Raw genomic sequence first — 14678 nt, 5'->3', positions numbered from 1 at the left:
AGTTTGAATGTCCGTAACTTAATTATTATGTAACACATGCAATATATATTCGCTTATGTGCAGAATCAGTCGGCGGCATCCAATGATGGGCCAGTAAATCCTGACTTCTCGCCTCCGGTGCAGCAGCCTCACCAGCCTCAGCAGTTTGTGTGGCCACCGCCTCAATGGGCGGCTTGGATTCAGCATCAGCAGCAGCCGTCACCACCGCAGCAAGGTTTGTCGCAGACGCCTACATGGCCGTTCCCGCCGATGTGACTGCACCACCCGCCGCCGTCGGCCCCGTGAGTTGTATGGACTTCATTTCTAGGGACAAGCTTTGCACTTGAACCTGTATGGACTTTGCCGTATGAACTTGTATGGACTTGACTTGAACTTGTGGTTGTTGATGAACGATACTAGATTTATTTGTATCTATGCATTTCTGGATAATATTGAATGACTCCGATGCTTATTTGGAATGTATGCGATGATTATTGTGATATATGTGAAATGTTTGTATTATTTGGGGTACCATATACGTAATAAAAAAAATTCGGAATCAGGGACCTTTGCCCTGTGCAAAAACAATGGCATACGGCAAAGGAACCAATCTTTGCCGTATGCCTTAGCCAAGGCACACGGCAAAGATTTGAACTTTGCCGTGTGCCACGTCGGCAGGGCACACGGCAAAAGTCTGGCCACGTCATCGTTCCTGGGTGGCGACTTTTGTTTGCCGTGGGTCGGGAGTTGCACACGGCAAAGACCGGCTTTGCCGACGCCTGATTGTCATGTGACTTTTGCTGTGTGCGGCACACGATAAAAAAATTGCCATGTGTATACAGCCCTTTGCCGTGTGCTTTGTCACACGGCAAAAGTCTGGTTTCCCGTAGTGCAGCACGGCACCGGCCGGCCGGATCATCTTCCACCCACGGGGGCAAGCCAGAGGGGGGGGGCGGTGGGACCGCGAGCCGAGATCGATCCGACCGGATCTATCGCGCATCTTGCAGCAGGCGGCGGCGACGGGCTCTGCTGCTTGGAGGCCCGTCGGTCCCCGGCAACCCGGAAGTGGGCGGGTGAGCGCCGGCGGCGAAGGCCGCCGAACCCCATTGCCGCATTACGCGCGGCGCGCGCACACATAGCACAACGCGCCGCCCGGAGCCCCGGGAACACCGAGAGTGGAGAACTGGAGATCGGGTGTTCCCGGGGCTTCGGGCGCTTGGGAGGAATGGGGCAGGGAGCGGAGCCGGCAGATTGCTGTGGGGATCATCGAAGCAGCGGTGGTGACGTGACGCGGAGGGAGAGCTGCGCACGCCGCCGCCCGGGTAGACTGGTCCAAGTCCAACGACTCTTGTTGGCTTCTAAGATACTCAGTCTCCGAAGTGCTGCACACGTTGAGGTGTTTCCGTTTGTTCGTGGTACGATGGTTCCTTCTTTTGTGCTCCCGAGTTATGAACTTGCACAAGGAACTCAAGAACCTTGCTTACAAGGAACTCTGCGCTAAGAACCTTAAGATCAATCCTCATGTTTGCTTGCTAGGTGGTGGTACTACTGAGGAAGCGTGATGCAAGAAATTTTCTGGTAGAAACAAACGAGAACTGGGCCCTTATCTGCAAGATAAAAGAGGAGGCACGGCTCCACGCAGCCTGGTGCATTAGCACAGCTAAATTTGCTAAGAGCAACTGGTACAACCGTTAAATCCTTGCTTCTTTATGACACAAGGGCCAACTTTCTGCAACTAGAGAAGAAAAGGATTTGCAGGTACAAGGACAAATAACTTGTTGGTTGAAGAGGATGTTATGTTACACGAGAATTTGAAGGCAGCAGAGACTCTTGCTTATTCTACAGCTAGTGTGCAGGTGCAGTCACTGGATAACTTTGAAGTAATATATCACATTCCATCTGCGTAATTTCCGTGATCCGGAGAATCAGGTGGAACAATCATCAAGCTCTTGCAATATGGCATGTCAAGAAGATACGCTATACTTGACAGATGTAGCTCCTGTGACTCTCGATCAGCACTACTGCAAATGCCATCAAAACAATCATTAGACAGGTGATCATACGTTGTACACAACCCTCTGTTAGGTGTAACTTCCAGAAAATTTGTTGATTCCTCTTTTGGCAGGGACCCAGGAAAACTCCCTGTGGCAGAAGAGGCCTTCTGATCCATACAACTTAAAGAATTAGATCTAAATATTTGCCCGTCCACCTTTTCAGAGACATTGACTGAATGAGAAACAGACCCGTTACCATGCACAGAATCATAACTTGTCCCTTTCAAAGTACTCTCGTTTCTACCATTTTCTGCAATTCCTTGTTCTGGTTTGGGTCTTACTGCCGAATCTGATGAAACATGAATATTTATGGATGAATCTTGATCACTCTGAAAGGTACTGGAGCCTTTACTCTTTGTAACTGATGGATCCTTAGGGATATATGGAAATTGCTCAGGCAATCCACTAACTAAATCTGACTTCATTTGTTTCCTCAGAAGACTAGGCCAGTGATTCTTAACTGCTTTCCCTGTTCTGGTGGTACACAAGATCACCATTTGCAACATAGATAAAGTGGTCAAAAGTGCACTGAATTCTTATAAAGATAAATGAATGGCAACAAAAAATTAAAAAAAATACCCACAACTTAATGCCCTGAAAAGAGGAAACTAGAAATGTCACATAAATGAAGTCCTATCTATGTTGGGCCAGTGGTTAAATGACTGGATGTGGACGTTATAAGTCTGGTTAATAGTGGGTAGGCAGTATATAAAGAAGCAGCACAGTACAAATTATTACCTTTTATTTTTCAAGTCAAACTGATTATGAATGATTGTCATAAAAAATTATTTCAAAAACTTGATCTCACCTCCCAGGAAAAAGTTTAGCCAGTTTACACCATTTGCTTCCATGAATTTCATGAGCTTGGATTAGTTTGATGTCCTCATGTTCTGACCATGGCTGGTTGTTCACAGCAGGGTCAAGATAAAACATCCATCTGCATCCTCAAATTTCATGAAAGTAAATTCTGAGTAGTTCCTAAACGAAGATTTGAAAGATGAATTTCAAAACGGAAATCCGAATAAGGATTAAAATATAGGTACCATGAAAGCTACTGATTACAACTATATATTCGTAACTAATGAGTAATGAGATGCATAGTGCAGCAAGGTTTTAAAATCCTTGCTCTTGGCACAGAAAGGAATATTCCACGCAATGGATTATACTCCTGCTTGTCTCCCAAGTTACAGTGGGGGCAAAAAAAAAGTTAGTCTTTGTTCGTAGATCTGCATTTTAGCATATTACCTCTGAAAATAGAAGCATACTAGCATTATTGCTTGCACTTTGCTATGGTTACTTGAATGGATACATTAGATGATTTATTTGTAGTTTCTAAAGGGCATCGAAAGGCGTCTTTGACTTGAAGAACGCGCTCTCAGGAAAACATACATACCAGCTTTCTAAATGGTGCTATAGAAGGCTGTGATGGTGTCAAATCAATGCGTCTCTTAGGTATTTCTTTTTCCTCGAATACGCAGGAGTGCTGCGTATCATTGTATTAAGGAGAAGAAATGATCCAAGTACAAACACATACCTCACCTTGGATCAGAGTGAGGAATGGGGGTAAAAACATATACGTAAACTGTTACAGAGACAGAGCTAGACTAGGATCTGACCGGGAACACTTAACCTAAAGAGGTTGCTCTAGGGCACCAAGGCCCTTAGCACCCCCAGCAATCCACAAATGGCTTTCATCCTTGAAAGCTTGGAGTGCAGACTGAACATTTGGGGCTGATCTACCAAACACACAAGAATATCTATGTTTCCAGAGGATCCAGGCACCAAGAATGATAAGAAAATTAAACCCCTTCCTATGCTGTTTTCGCATTTTCTTCCAGGAATTTTTCCACCAATCCGCGAAGGATATGGTTCTTCGGGCGGGTACCAAAAGGGGCAGATTTAGGGGCTTGGAAGATGCTGAACCAAAATTGCCGAGCAAATACACAAGAGTTGAGGATGTGCTGGGCTGTTTCATTGTCCTGGTCGCAAAGAGGACAATGCTCTGGATACAGCAGTCCCCGCTTGAGTAAGTGATCCGCTGTCCAACAGCGATTGCGCACAGCAAGCCAAACGAAAATCTTGCATTTGTTAGGAGCTCAAGATTTGCACAACTGCTTCCAAGGTTCAAACTGGATGGCACCAATGAAGAAGGCTCTATAGGCTGATCTGGTGGAGAAAATATCCGAGTTTTCATGCTTCCAACAATGCTGATCTTCAGCATCAGTGAGCTGAAATTCAGAAACTGCGTTCCATAGGACAATAACTCCATCAGACCAAGCCAACTGAGAGCCCCTCTAATATCGGAAACCCAAGCATGATCGATCAAAGCTTCTGCCATGGTTCTAGATTTCCGCACCCTCAATGGCACAGTTTTGAGAACATTAGGTGCAAGCTCCTCTAAGCTGGTCACAAGCAGCCAGTGATCGGACCAAAACAAAGTATTTGTTCCATTGCCCACCGCTGTTATTAAAGATATAGCAAACATAGCAAGAGTATTTGGATGGACTGGGTGATGAGGATAAAAGTAACAGATACCCCTAAACACTAGAAAAAGCTTAAACCCCGAGCCCTGGAAATGTAAAGCCCGACTGGCGAGCATCAGGCTCAACGGCCCATACGCGGCCCAGCCGACGGCAAAGGACCCAAGGCCCATCAGGAGTCGCCTCAAAATGGAAAACCCCACCACGACGAAGTCCCAGGGAGAGAACGTTTCGCCCCGTCTGACCATTGCGGGCAAAGTCCGCCTCGCCCGACCCCCGCGGGGGACTCCACTACTCCGCCCGACCTTCGCGGAGGAGGGACCTACGCTGCCACGTGACAGCTGACGGACCCCGAGGAAGGGAGGGCGTCCCCGCCTCCCTGGGCAAAGATGGGACCCCGCGAGCCGTCACATCAGGCAAATGGGAAAGCTAACCGTCCTATGTCTCGGTACGGACCATCACCGGCAACGAGTTGACAGGCCCATCCCTGGAGAGGGCGCCGCCCAACCACCTGTCCCGGACATCAGCACTGTCGAATGTACTGACTGTCATGACATAGGACACGTCCGATCGGCCATCCCATCCCTATCCCTGTTCACCACGACCATCATAGTGCCAGGGATAGGGGCAAACACCCTCTGTCGCCATCAAGCAGACCCACCAGGACCAGAAGCCGGAGAAAGAGGGTCGGGAAGCGCCCGACCCCTAGATCTTTTTTCCTTTTTCCTTCCCTCTCCTCATGTATCCGACCATCTCTCCCTTGGACTATAAAAGGGAGAAGACAGGCCCCTTACAGGAGGAGGATCTTTCACACACACACACACCAACCCACGCAACACAGAGACTTGGGAGCCTAATTCCCTCTCTCGCCCGTTTGTAGCCCCTAATGCAAACCAATGCAAGAACACGAGAACGCTCGAACTGGACGTAGGGACATTCAGCCCGAACCGGTATAATCCTTGTGTCTTTCTTTGCATTACCATCCGAGCTCGTGAGGCGCACACATAATCACTCGTCGACGATACGAAACGCCGACACTGGGATTTCAAGACCAGCCCACTTGTGAGCAGGATTTGTTTTTTCGAACCAAAGCGCCTCTTAGGTATTTATGATCTAAAAGTTAACATTTTTATTGATTTTTTGAAGCTTCATCTGCTGTCTATTAATTCTAGAGCTGTCGTGGCATAATATGGATGTTGTTAGGAGTCAACTTTCGAATAAAGAAGGATAAGAAGCCAAACAATGAAACAACAAAGATTATGTTTGCTACTTTAATTGTTTGACTAAACTAACTTGAATATGGTTATAGGCATGCTTGAACAGGTAGCAAAACAGCATAAATCAAGTGCTGGACATTTAAGTATTTCATAGACAAGTTTTTTGTGTCCCTGAAGCAATTCAATGTAATGGAGAAGTGTGAAATCACGTGCTTGTATCAGAAGGTCGCATTGCAATGCGTCATGACGTCAAAAGCAAGATTTTTGCCTCAAGCAACTGTGTGGTTGCTTTTACTGAAAGTAAATTAAGAGAATGCAACATGCAGGTTTGCCCAAATGCCTTGAACAAGGCTGCAAAAGGATCAATAAACCAAAAGCAGTGGCTAGGCCAAACCATTTGCATTGGGACAAAAAACTGAAGCAACTAAACAGTATTTATCCTGTAAATTTTACCTATCTCGACATTGGATTGGACTTCGACCAGGTATACCGCGTGCAACAGTTGACCAACTTTTTGAGCTGTGAAGGTTTACCATTTGAATTAGATTATCATCTTCCTGAAATATGTTCAATTTTATTGATAACTCAGTTAAACAGAACATTAGAAAATATAATAAAATGAAGATAGCTGATACGCTTAAATAACTTTCCTCTTGAGACCATCTGTGGCTCCTCTTGAGTGAATTACCTTTCTTGTGGGGCAAGCAATCAGCTACACAACAGAATCAAAATTCACATGAAACGGATAAATTGAGCAGTTGGGAGTGTCGGAGTGTCACATAGTCAATAATATGTGAAGAGGAATAATGATCTGACTGATGAAATGCAGAAATACACACTCAGAATCAGACACATTAGTATTTATTATCAATAAAGTGGATATAATATTATTACACTGGAAGCATAACTATTGAAGTACAACTGAATAAATATAGAAGCTCAATAATAACTCCATATTTAGTAATACATCCATCCTGTAATAATCCATGGCATGCTGGCACTGTACACAGAAGTAGGTTGCACATAGAACTTCACAACCCAGGTAAGCAGGGGCAAAGGTAGGTTAGATTTAACCTTGGTGCACTCTCCATTGGATACAAGGAAACTAATGTAATTTACATGGTAAAATTTAGCTAACTAGTAGAAATTTTCTTTTTCACCATGGTGCACGTGTACCAGGCAACGAAAACGTAGCATCGCCCCTGTAGGTAAGGCAATACGGTGTAAGAAACATGGTCCCCATTAGGCCATAGTTTGTGATTTTGGTGATTGCGTGACAACATAGTCAATGAGACTAATGGTTTTGTAAACTCAAGTTTGTAGGATTTTTAGGTCCCATGGATGTAGTCCAATACATAGTCAAGATGTCCAAATCGCTGTTAAAGTGTCCAAATCATAGTGAAAAATTAGAGATCAGGCGACCGGTGAAACCGACGGCTAGTAAAATCAACGGGTCGATGCATAGGAAATAGACAAGACGATCGAAGCTGAGAAGACCCAGTAGGACCAGTTAAAACAATGCTGTAGACAAGAGGCGTTGGTGCTAGCATTGATCAGAGAGCATGTCAAATAACAGCTGAGGTAGAGGGACAAAGCCTTTAGGACCGATTGAACCGACGAGCGTAGGTGCATTGCGTTGGTGCAATGACGTCAGTAGACAGGGACAATTGGAGTTCAACGGGTAGCACAACGGCTAGTAGAAGGATCAGTGTGACCGGTTAAACCGACACCTACGACAAGTTTAACCGACGCTTGGTGCATTTTCGGTATAACGGCTAGTAACGGCTACGAGCTGCCCTCTAGCCTATATAAGTGCCTCACCCCAGGTCATTTGAGGTTGCTGGAGTCCAAAGAAGTTACATACACACCATAGAACACCTCGAAGCCATCATTGAGCCTAGTGATCACATCTATAAGTTTTAGCACAAGTTTTGTGAGTGTTAGTGCTAGGTTAGCTCTTGAGAAAGTGAGAGAGCAGGGTGTTGTTGCCTTGTGCTGGCTCTTGAGTGAACCTCAAGCTTGTATCTTGGCGAGCCGACTCCTTGGAGTCTTGGACTCGCCGGCAAGTTTTCGACTCTCCAGCTTTGTGTGGAGTGGCGTTGACGACAATGTGCAGGGGACGTGGAGACCCCCCATCCTTCATGGAGAAGCTCCTTAGTGGAAAGCGAGATCAAAGTGATCGAAGAACTTGGCATGAGCCTTAGTGGCCGAGTCTTCATGGCAAGTCAAGGTTGTCCCGGAAGAGATTTAGTGGCCGGGAAGCAATGTTCTTAGTGAGTGCTTCAACAACGTAGGCTAGGGATGGCTTAGTGCCTACAGATACCACGGGAAAATCTTAACGTCGAGAGTTTACTTCCCCTCATCTCCTCTTTACATTTCCGCAACTCTTACTTGCAATCTTGTGTACCTTTACTTAATTAGTATAGTATCTTGCTACGATTGGCTATAAGTTGCAAAATTTATTTTGGGATGAGAGTTTCATACTAGTTGAATCATAGATGTACATGTAGATAGCATGATAAAGTTTATGTTTTGTGCATAATTAGTTTGAGTCATAGGTTAAGGTTTTAAATTTTCCTAATTCACCCCCTCCCCCTCTTAGGCTACGAGCATCGATTTCTTTCATTAGGCTCTTTCTACCTCATTGATACAACTGTGGGAGCCAAGCTCTAGCTTAGTTGCAGACAAAGCTCTTTTACTAGTAAATATCTACTCTTAATCTGAGCAGGTGATTGATAAAGATTACCTGATCTATCTTGCTCAAGAAAAGGCAAAATCTGGACATCTTCAATTTAACAGTCAAATAATACAAGCTTTGAAGAATTAAGTACCAAAATTTTAATCCATCCATGATTAAACTACAGTTACCTGTCCTTTTATATTCTTCGTCCTTGAGATGTTTAGAAGGCCTTTGGAGTTCACCACGCTACATTAACAATTAAATACACGGCTCATGAACATGAACAACATGATTAAATGAAGGACACAAATGACATCAGGAGAGAAAAAAGGTATAAATGGAATTGATGGAGAAGGCCTAAAAAATTGAACAAAGTAGCTCTGGTTTTGATCCACTCATATCAGCTCTCATTCCATCCACTGTGAAGTGTAAACTACATTTCATTTGAGGACAGCAAAATACTGAAGTTCATGTGGTCCGCACCTCGTCTGCAAGTCCTTGTTCTGATTTGGGTCTTACAGCCGAATCTGATGAAACATGAATATTTGTGGATGAATCTTGATCACTCTGAATGGTACTGCAGCCTTTATTCTTTGTAACTGATTGATCCTTAGGCATATATAGAAATTGCTCAGGCAATCCACTAATTAAATCTGACTTCATTTGTTTCCTCATAAGACTAGGCCAGTGATTCTTAACTGCTTTCCCTGTTCTGGTGGCACACAAGATCACCATTTGCAACATAGATAAAGTGGTTAAAGGTGCACTGAATTCTTATAAAGATAAATGAAAGCAAAATAGCCAATTTCATCCATTAACTTTCTTCCAAGGCTCAATTTCATCCTTCAACTATCAAATGGGCCAATTTAGTCTCCAAACTTTCCATTTAGGTTCAATTTCATCTCTGCTGTGATGTGGCATGCCTACCTTGCATGCCAAGTCATCCCAAAGTGCATGAAAGGTTCTGGATATGTTACCAAGTCCAACACCGAGATCAAATCAAGTGGTATACTAACCCATAATTCAATAAGATTGTGAACATAAGTTATTTATGATCTTCTGTTTATGAATAAAAGGTTTACACTTTTTATTTATTTGTGCATTCTCGTTGACTATTGAACTATATTTTTTTTAACGAGACATCGAACGCGAGGAAAAATCAAAGATAAAAGAGCCTCATTAGATTGGTCCATTTTATATTTGGAGGATGAAATTGAACCTGAGGCAAAAGTTAAACGATCAAATTGGCTATTTTGCCATAAATGAATGGCAAAAAAAAAACCCACAACTTAATGCCTGAAAAGAGAAACTAGAAATGTCACATAAATGAAGCCCTATCTATGTAGGGCAAGTGGTTAAATGTCTGGATGTGGACGCTATAGTCTGGTTAATAGTAGGGTAGTCAGTATATGAAGAAGCAGCATAGTACAAATTATTACCTTTTACTTTGCAAGGAGCATGATACAAACTGAATATGAGAGATTGTCAGAAAAAAAATTATTTCAAAATCTTGATCTCACCTCCCAGGAAAAAGTTTAGCCAGTTTACTCCATTTGCTTCCATGAATTTTATGAGCTTGGATTAGTTTGATGTCCTCATGTTCTGACCATGGCTGGTTGTTCACAGAAGGGTCGAGATAAAACATCCATCTGCATCCTCAAATTTTATGAAAATAAATTCTCAGCAGTCCCTAAATGAAGATTTGAAAGATGAATTTCAAAACGGAAATCCGAATAAGGATTAAAATGTAGGTACCATGAAAGCTACTGATTACAACTATATATTCGTAACTAATGAGTAATGAGGTGTATAGTGCAGCAGCTCTTGGCGCACAAAGGAATATTCCATTCAGATTATACTCCGCTCGTCTCCCAAGTTACAATAGGGACATAAAAAAGTTAAGTCATTGTTCGTAGATCTGCATTTTAACATATTACCTCTGAAAATAGAACCATAAAAAGTTACTTGAATAGTTGAATGAATACATTAGATGATTTATTTGTAGTTTCTAAAGAGTACATAAAAAGGCATCTTTGACTTGAAGAATGTGCTCCTAGGAAAACATACATACAATTTTCTAAATTTTCTAAAGGGTACATTAGAAGGCTGTGATGGTGTCAAATCAATGCATCTCTTAGATATTTATGATCTAAAAGTTAATATTTTTATTTATTTTTTAAGCTTCATTTGCTGTCTATTAATTCTAGAGCTGTCGTGGCATAACATGGATGTTGTTAGGAGTCAACTTTCGAGCAAAGAAGGATAAAAAGCCAAACAATGAAACAACAAATATTATATACTTTAATTGTTTGACCATACTAACTTGAATACGGTCATAGGCATGCTTGAACAGGTAGCAAAACAGCATAAATCATGTGCTGGACATTTAAGTATTTCATAGAGACAAGTTCTTTGCGTCTTCAATGTCATGGAAAAGTGTGAATCGCATGCTTGTATCAGAAGGTCGCATTGCAATGCGTCATGATGTGAAAAGAAAGATTTTTGCCTCAAGCAACTGTGTAGTTACCTTTACTGAAAGTAAATTAAGAGAATGCAACATGCAGGTTTGCCCAAATGCCTTGAACGAGGCTGCGAAAGGATCAATAAACCAAAAGCGGTGGCTAGGCCAAACCATTTGCATTGGGATAAAAAAGTGAAGCAAGCAAACAGTATTTATCCTGTAAATTTCACCTGTCTCGACATTGGTTTGGACTTCGACCAGGTATACCGCGTGCAACAGTTGACCAACTTTTTGAGCTGTGAAGGTTTACCATTTGAATTAGATTACCATCTTCCTGAAATATGTTCAATTTTATTGATAACTCAGTTAAACAGAACAGTAGAAAATATAATAAAATGAAGGTAGCTGATATGATTGAATAACTTTCCTCTTGAGACCATCTGCGGCTCCTCTTGAGTGAATTACCTTTCTTGTGGAGCAGGCAATCAGCTACACAACAGAATCAAAATTCATGTCAACACGGATAAATTGAGCAGTTGGGAGTGGCGGAGTGTTACATATTCAATAATATGTGAAGAAGAATTATGATCTGACTGATGAAATGCAGAAAAACACAATCAGAATCAGACACATAGTATTTATTATCAATAAAGTTGATACTAAATTATTACACTGGAAGCATAACTATTGAAGTACAACTGAATAAATATAGAAGCTCAATAATAACTCCATATTTAGTAATACAGCCATCCTGTAATAATCCACGGCATGCTGGCACTGTACACACAAGTAGGTTGAACAGAGAACTTCACAACCCAGGTAAGGCAATACAGCTCTTTCTACCACATTGATACAACTGCGGGAGCCAAGCACTAGCTTGGTTGCAGACAAAGCTCTTTCACCAGCAAATATCTACTCTTAGTCTGAACAGGTGATTGATAAAGATAACCTGATCTATCTCGCTCAAGGAAAGGCAAAATCTGGACATCTTCAATGGAACAGTCAAATAATACAAGCTTTGAAGAATGTAAGTACCAAAATTTTAATCCATCCATGATTAAACTACAGTTACCTGTCCCTTTATGTTCTTCGTCCTTGAGATGCTTATAAGGCCTTTGGAGTTCACCACGCTGCATTAGCAATTAAATGCATGGCTCATGAACATGAACAACATGATTAAATGAATGACACAAATGACATCAGGAGAGAAAAAAAGGTATAAATGGAATTGATGGAGCGGGCTTGAAAAATTGAACAAAGTAGCTCTGGTTTTGATCCACTCATATCAGCTTTCATTCCAGTCACTGTGAAGTGTAAACTACATTTCATTTCAGGACAGCAAAATACTGAAGTTCATGTGGCCGCACCTCGTCTGCAATCCAATCGATTTCGCCGGAGCAACAGGTGGAACCGCCAGAGCCCCTGCAGGAACAGGAGAAGGTAACGGTTAGCTGAAAAAGCTCCTGCTTCTCCTACCCGTCTCTCTGGTGGATTTCGGAACACCGACACTATGCAGAAGAACACTGTTGTTCCTGTTCGGATGGTCTGGCCCACGCCAAGAAACAGGGGCGTCAAACGCCAGAGCACATACAAATCGAGATTAAAGCACAAATGGGGCTAATGGAGACATTGGAAAGGATGGCTCGTTGACTCACCGCCGGCTGGGGGCGCCGCCTCCACCCCGCCGCATGGCCGCCGCCGCCGCGCGCAGGCTCCAGAGGGACCAATCGCCGGAACCGGCAGCGCAGCACGGGAGAAATCAGCCGGTGAGATCGAGACAAGCAAGCGAGTGCGGCGGCATTGGCAGATCGAAACGCACTGATCTTTAATCGGAACTCGCGTATCGAAGGCGAAGAGCAAGCGCAGCGAAGCTGTGCTCAGGTGGGCATTGGAACTTGGGGGGTTCCGAAGTGGAGCACGGGTGACACAAGACAAGCGGCAGCCGGCAGGTGAGTGGGGCGGTCAGCGGCGTCAGAGCCAGGTGTCCCTTTGAGCAGCGTGCGGCTCAGGCCGGGCCGTCCTATGTGAGAGCATTTTTAAAAGACCAGTAACTCTCTATATTTCTAATTAGTTATACATTTAGTCAAAATTTTCTCCATATTTAGCAAAGACTAGTTAAATCTAACTCTACGTATCCAACTCTCCTTTCTATAGAACTCACTGCCGTCCAACTCTCCTCTCCGTAGAACTCACTGACGTGTGGGTCCCACAACATCATCTACTCGTCCATGGTGCTAATAACAGCTTCGCCGAGCGCCCCCCTACCCCCCCCCCCCCCCCCACCCAAGCCCAAGCCGCCAACGGATGAACCCCGAGGCCACCACTCTGCCTGACGCGTCGCCCAGGCGCTGGAACGCCATGCTGCCAAGCAGCTGCGCAGAGCTGGGATCCAGGCAAGTCCGACGAAGCAACGGCCTTGCACTGGGAGCTCGCTCTCCGCTGGGAAAGAGGAGGGCAATGGTGCAGAAAAAGGAGGGGGCGACGCGAGGGGGCGGGGGCGGCTCGAAGGAAGCAGCAGAAGTCAACACGGGAGCGGGTGCGTGCGCAGGGTGAGCAGATGGCGAGCCGCCGACGCTCGTAAAAAAAGCGAGTGGAGGGGGAGAGATGGCGAACATGATAGCGAGGGGAAAAAGAGAAGTCTGTCGAAAGATATTTTTACTCCATTTTATCCAAATTTATCCGGTCAAAACAATTTAGTTAGAGTTGCCCATGTATCCTTCGAGTGAGAGCCCAAACAGGTTGGACCGTAGTCTTTTCTTGGCTGGGAACTGTTCCTTTGGGCTGGAAATTTCAGAGTACCCGTATCCTTCAAGTGAGCCTGTTTTGGATGTGGAAATTGAGACGGCGGCCCATTGCTTTGTTTAGTGTGTACGTGCATATTATGGCATCTTGGGATTCACAAAACACAGGGAATAGGAAAAACGCAGGAGAAGTAGGTGCAACTGAAATCCTACATGAATTAGAACACAAGACAATTATAAAACATGTGTTTGGATTCTACATAGGAATTGATTAGGACACTAGAAAATCGCAATACATGAGATTGGACCTCATGCTTATTTTCCTCCATAATGTTCATAGAAGAGCTTCTTATTCCATTGGAATTTTGAAGGAATTGGTAGGATTCACTCCTCTGCTCCGAAAGTTTCTATCGGAAAATTTCCTATAGAAATTCAATCATTCAAAAATCCTATGCTTTTCTCCATTCCTAAGGGGACCTTAAATAGAGCCTACTAGGTTATTATCATAGTAGCTCACTAATCTTAGCATATTGCATATGCTTGCTCACCTTCGCTGCCCTCTACTTCAGCACCTCATCTCAAATTCAGTTAGATACTTTATCACTAGTAAGAATTAAACAACAACATTGTAGAAAGATCACCAACAAACACTATACTGTAATCTAAACGTACTAGAATACAATGAAAACGAAAACACAATAAAATCCATATTGAAGAAAAACTCATTAGAAAAAAAAATCAGCCCCGATCCGTACACGATTTTCAACCGTGGCAAGGCATGGGTATACTATTTGTTAGTGTGTTTATATTCAATATAATTCAAATAATCAACGCATTCGGATTCATTGCTGATAGGGGCACGCTTACGATGCCCAAACCCAACCTTTCACGGTACTAACAACAAGCAAATCACATGATCTCTGAATTTAGTTTATCTTCCCAAACAAATCCCAGGACAACAGAGATACCTATTCGGACTCACGGCAGATATCAAGTATGATTGGAATTAATTTAGCCAGCCAACCAAATTGCAATCACTAGAAAAGAAGCATCTCACGGACCCAAG

At 43.5% G+C, this 14678-nt stretch overlaps 1 protein-coding gene across 9 annotated transcripts; it reads right to left on the bottom strand.

The window, feature by feature from the left end:
- Positions 1-1587: 1587 nt before the first annotated feature.
- LOC120697365 (transcription factor MYB3R-5-like) lies at positions 1588-13086 on the bottom strand. Of its 9 annotated transcripts, none has more exons than XM_039980599.1 (12): positions 12527-13086; positions 12239-12293; positions 11944-12001; positions 11295-11360; positions 11102-11201; positions 9931-10059; positions 8894-9122; positions 8599-8656; positions 6377-6442; positions 6184-6283; positions 2842-2970; positions 1588-2000 (listed from the first exon to the last, which is right to left on the bottom strand). In XM_039980599.1, the coding sequence occupies exons 1-12, from the start codon at positions 12559-12561 to the stop codon at positions 1868-1870; spliced, it is 1158 nt and encodes a 385-aa protein (XP_039836533.1). In that variant the 5' UTR covers positions 12562-13086; the 3' UTR covers positions 1588-1867. The 9 variants fall into 9 exon arrangements, with proteins under 9 accessions (XP_039836533.1, XP_039836497.1, XP_039836521.1 ...); XM_039980563.1 differs by having other exon boundaries at positions 1588-2507; positions 12527-13072; XM_039980624.1 differs by lacking the exon at positions 1588-2000 and adding an exon at positions 2351-2502 and having other exon boundaries at positions 12527-13084.
- Positions 13087-14678: the final 1592 nt, after the last annotated feature.

The sequence above is a fragment of the Panicum virgatum genome, chromosome 1K (assembly GCF_016808335.1).
Source record: "Panicum virgatum strain AP13 chromosome 1K, P.virgatum_v5, whole genome shotgun sequence".
NCBI classification, from domain to species: domain Eukaryota; kingdom Viridiplantae; phylum Streptophyta; class Magnoliopsida; order Poales; family Poaceae; genus Panicum; species Panicum virgatum.
This window is presented reverse-complemented; position numbering and strand designations above follow the sequence as displayed.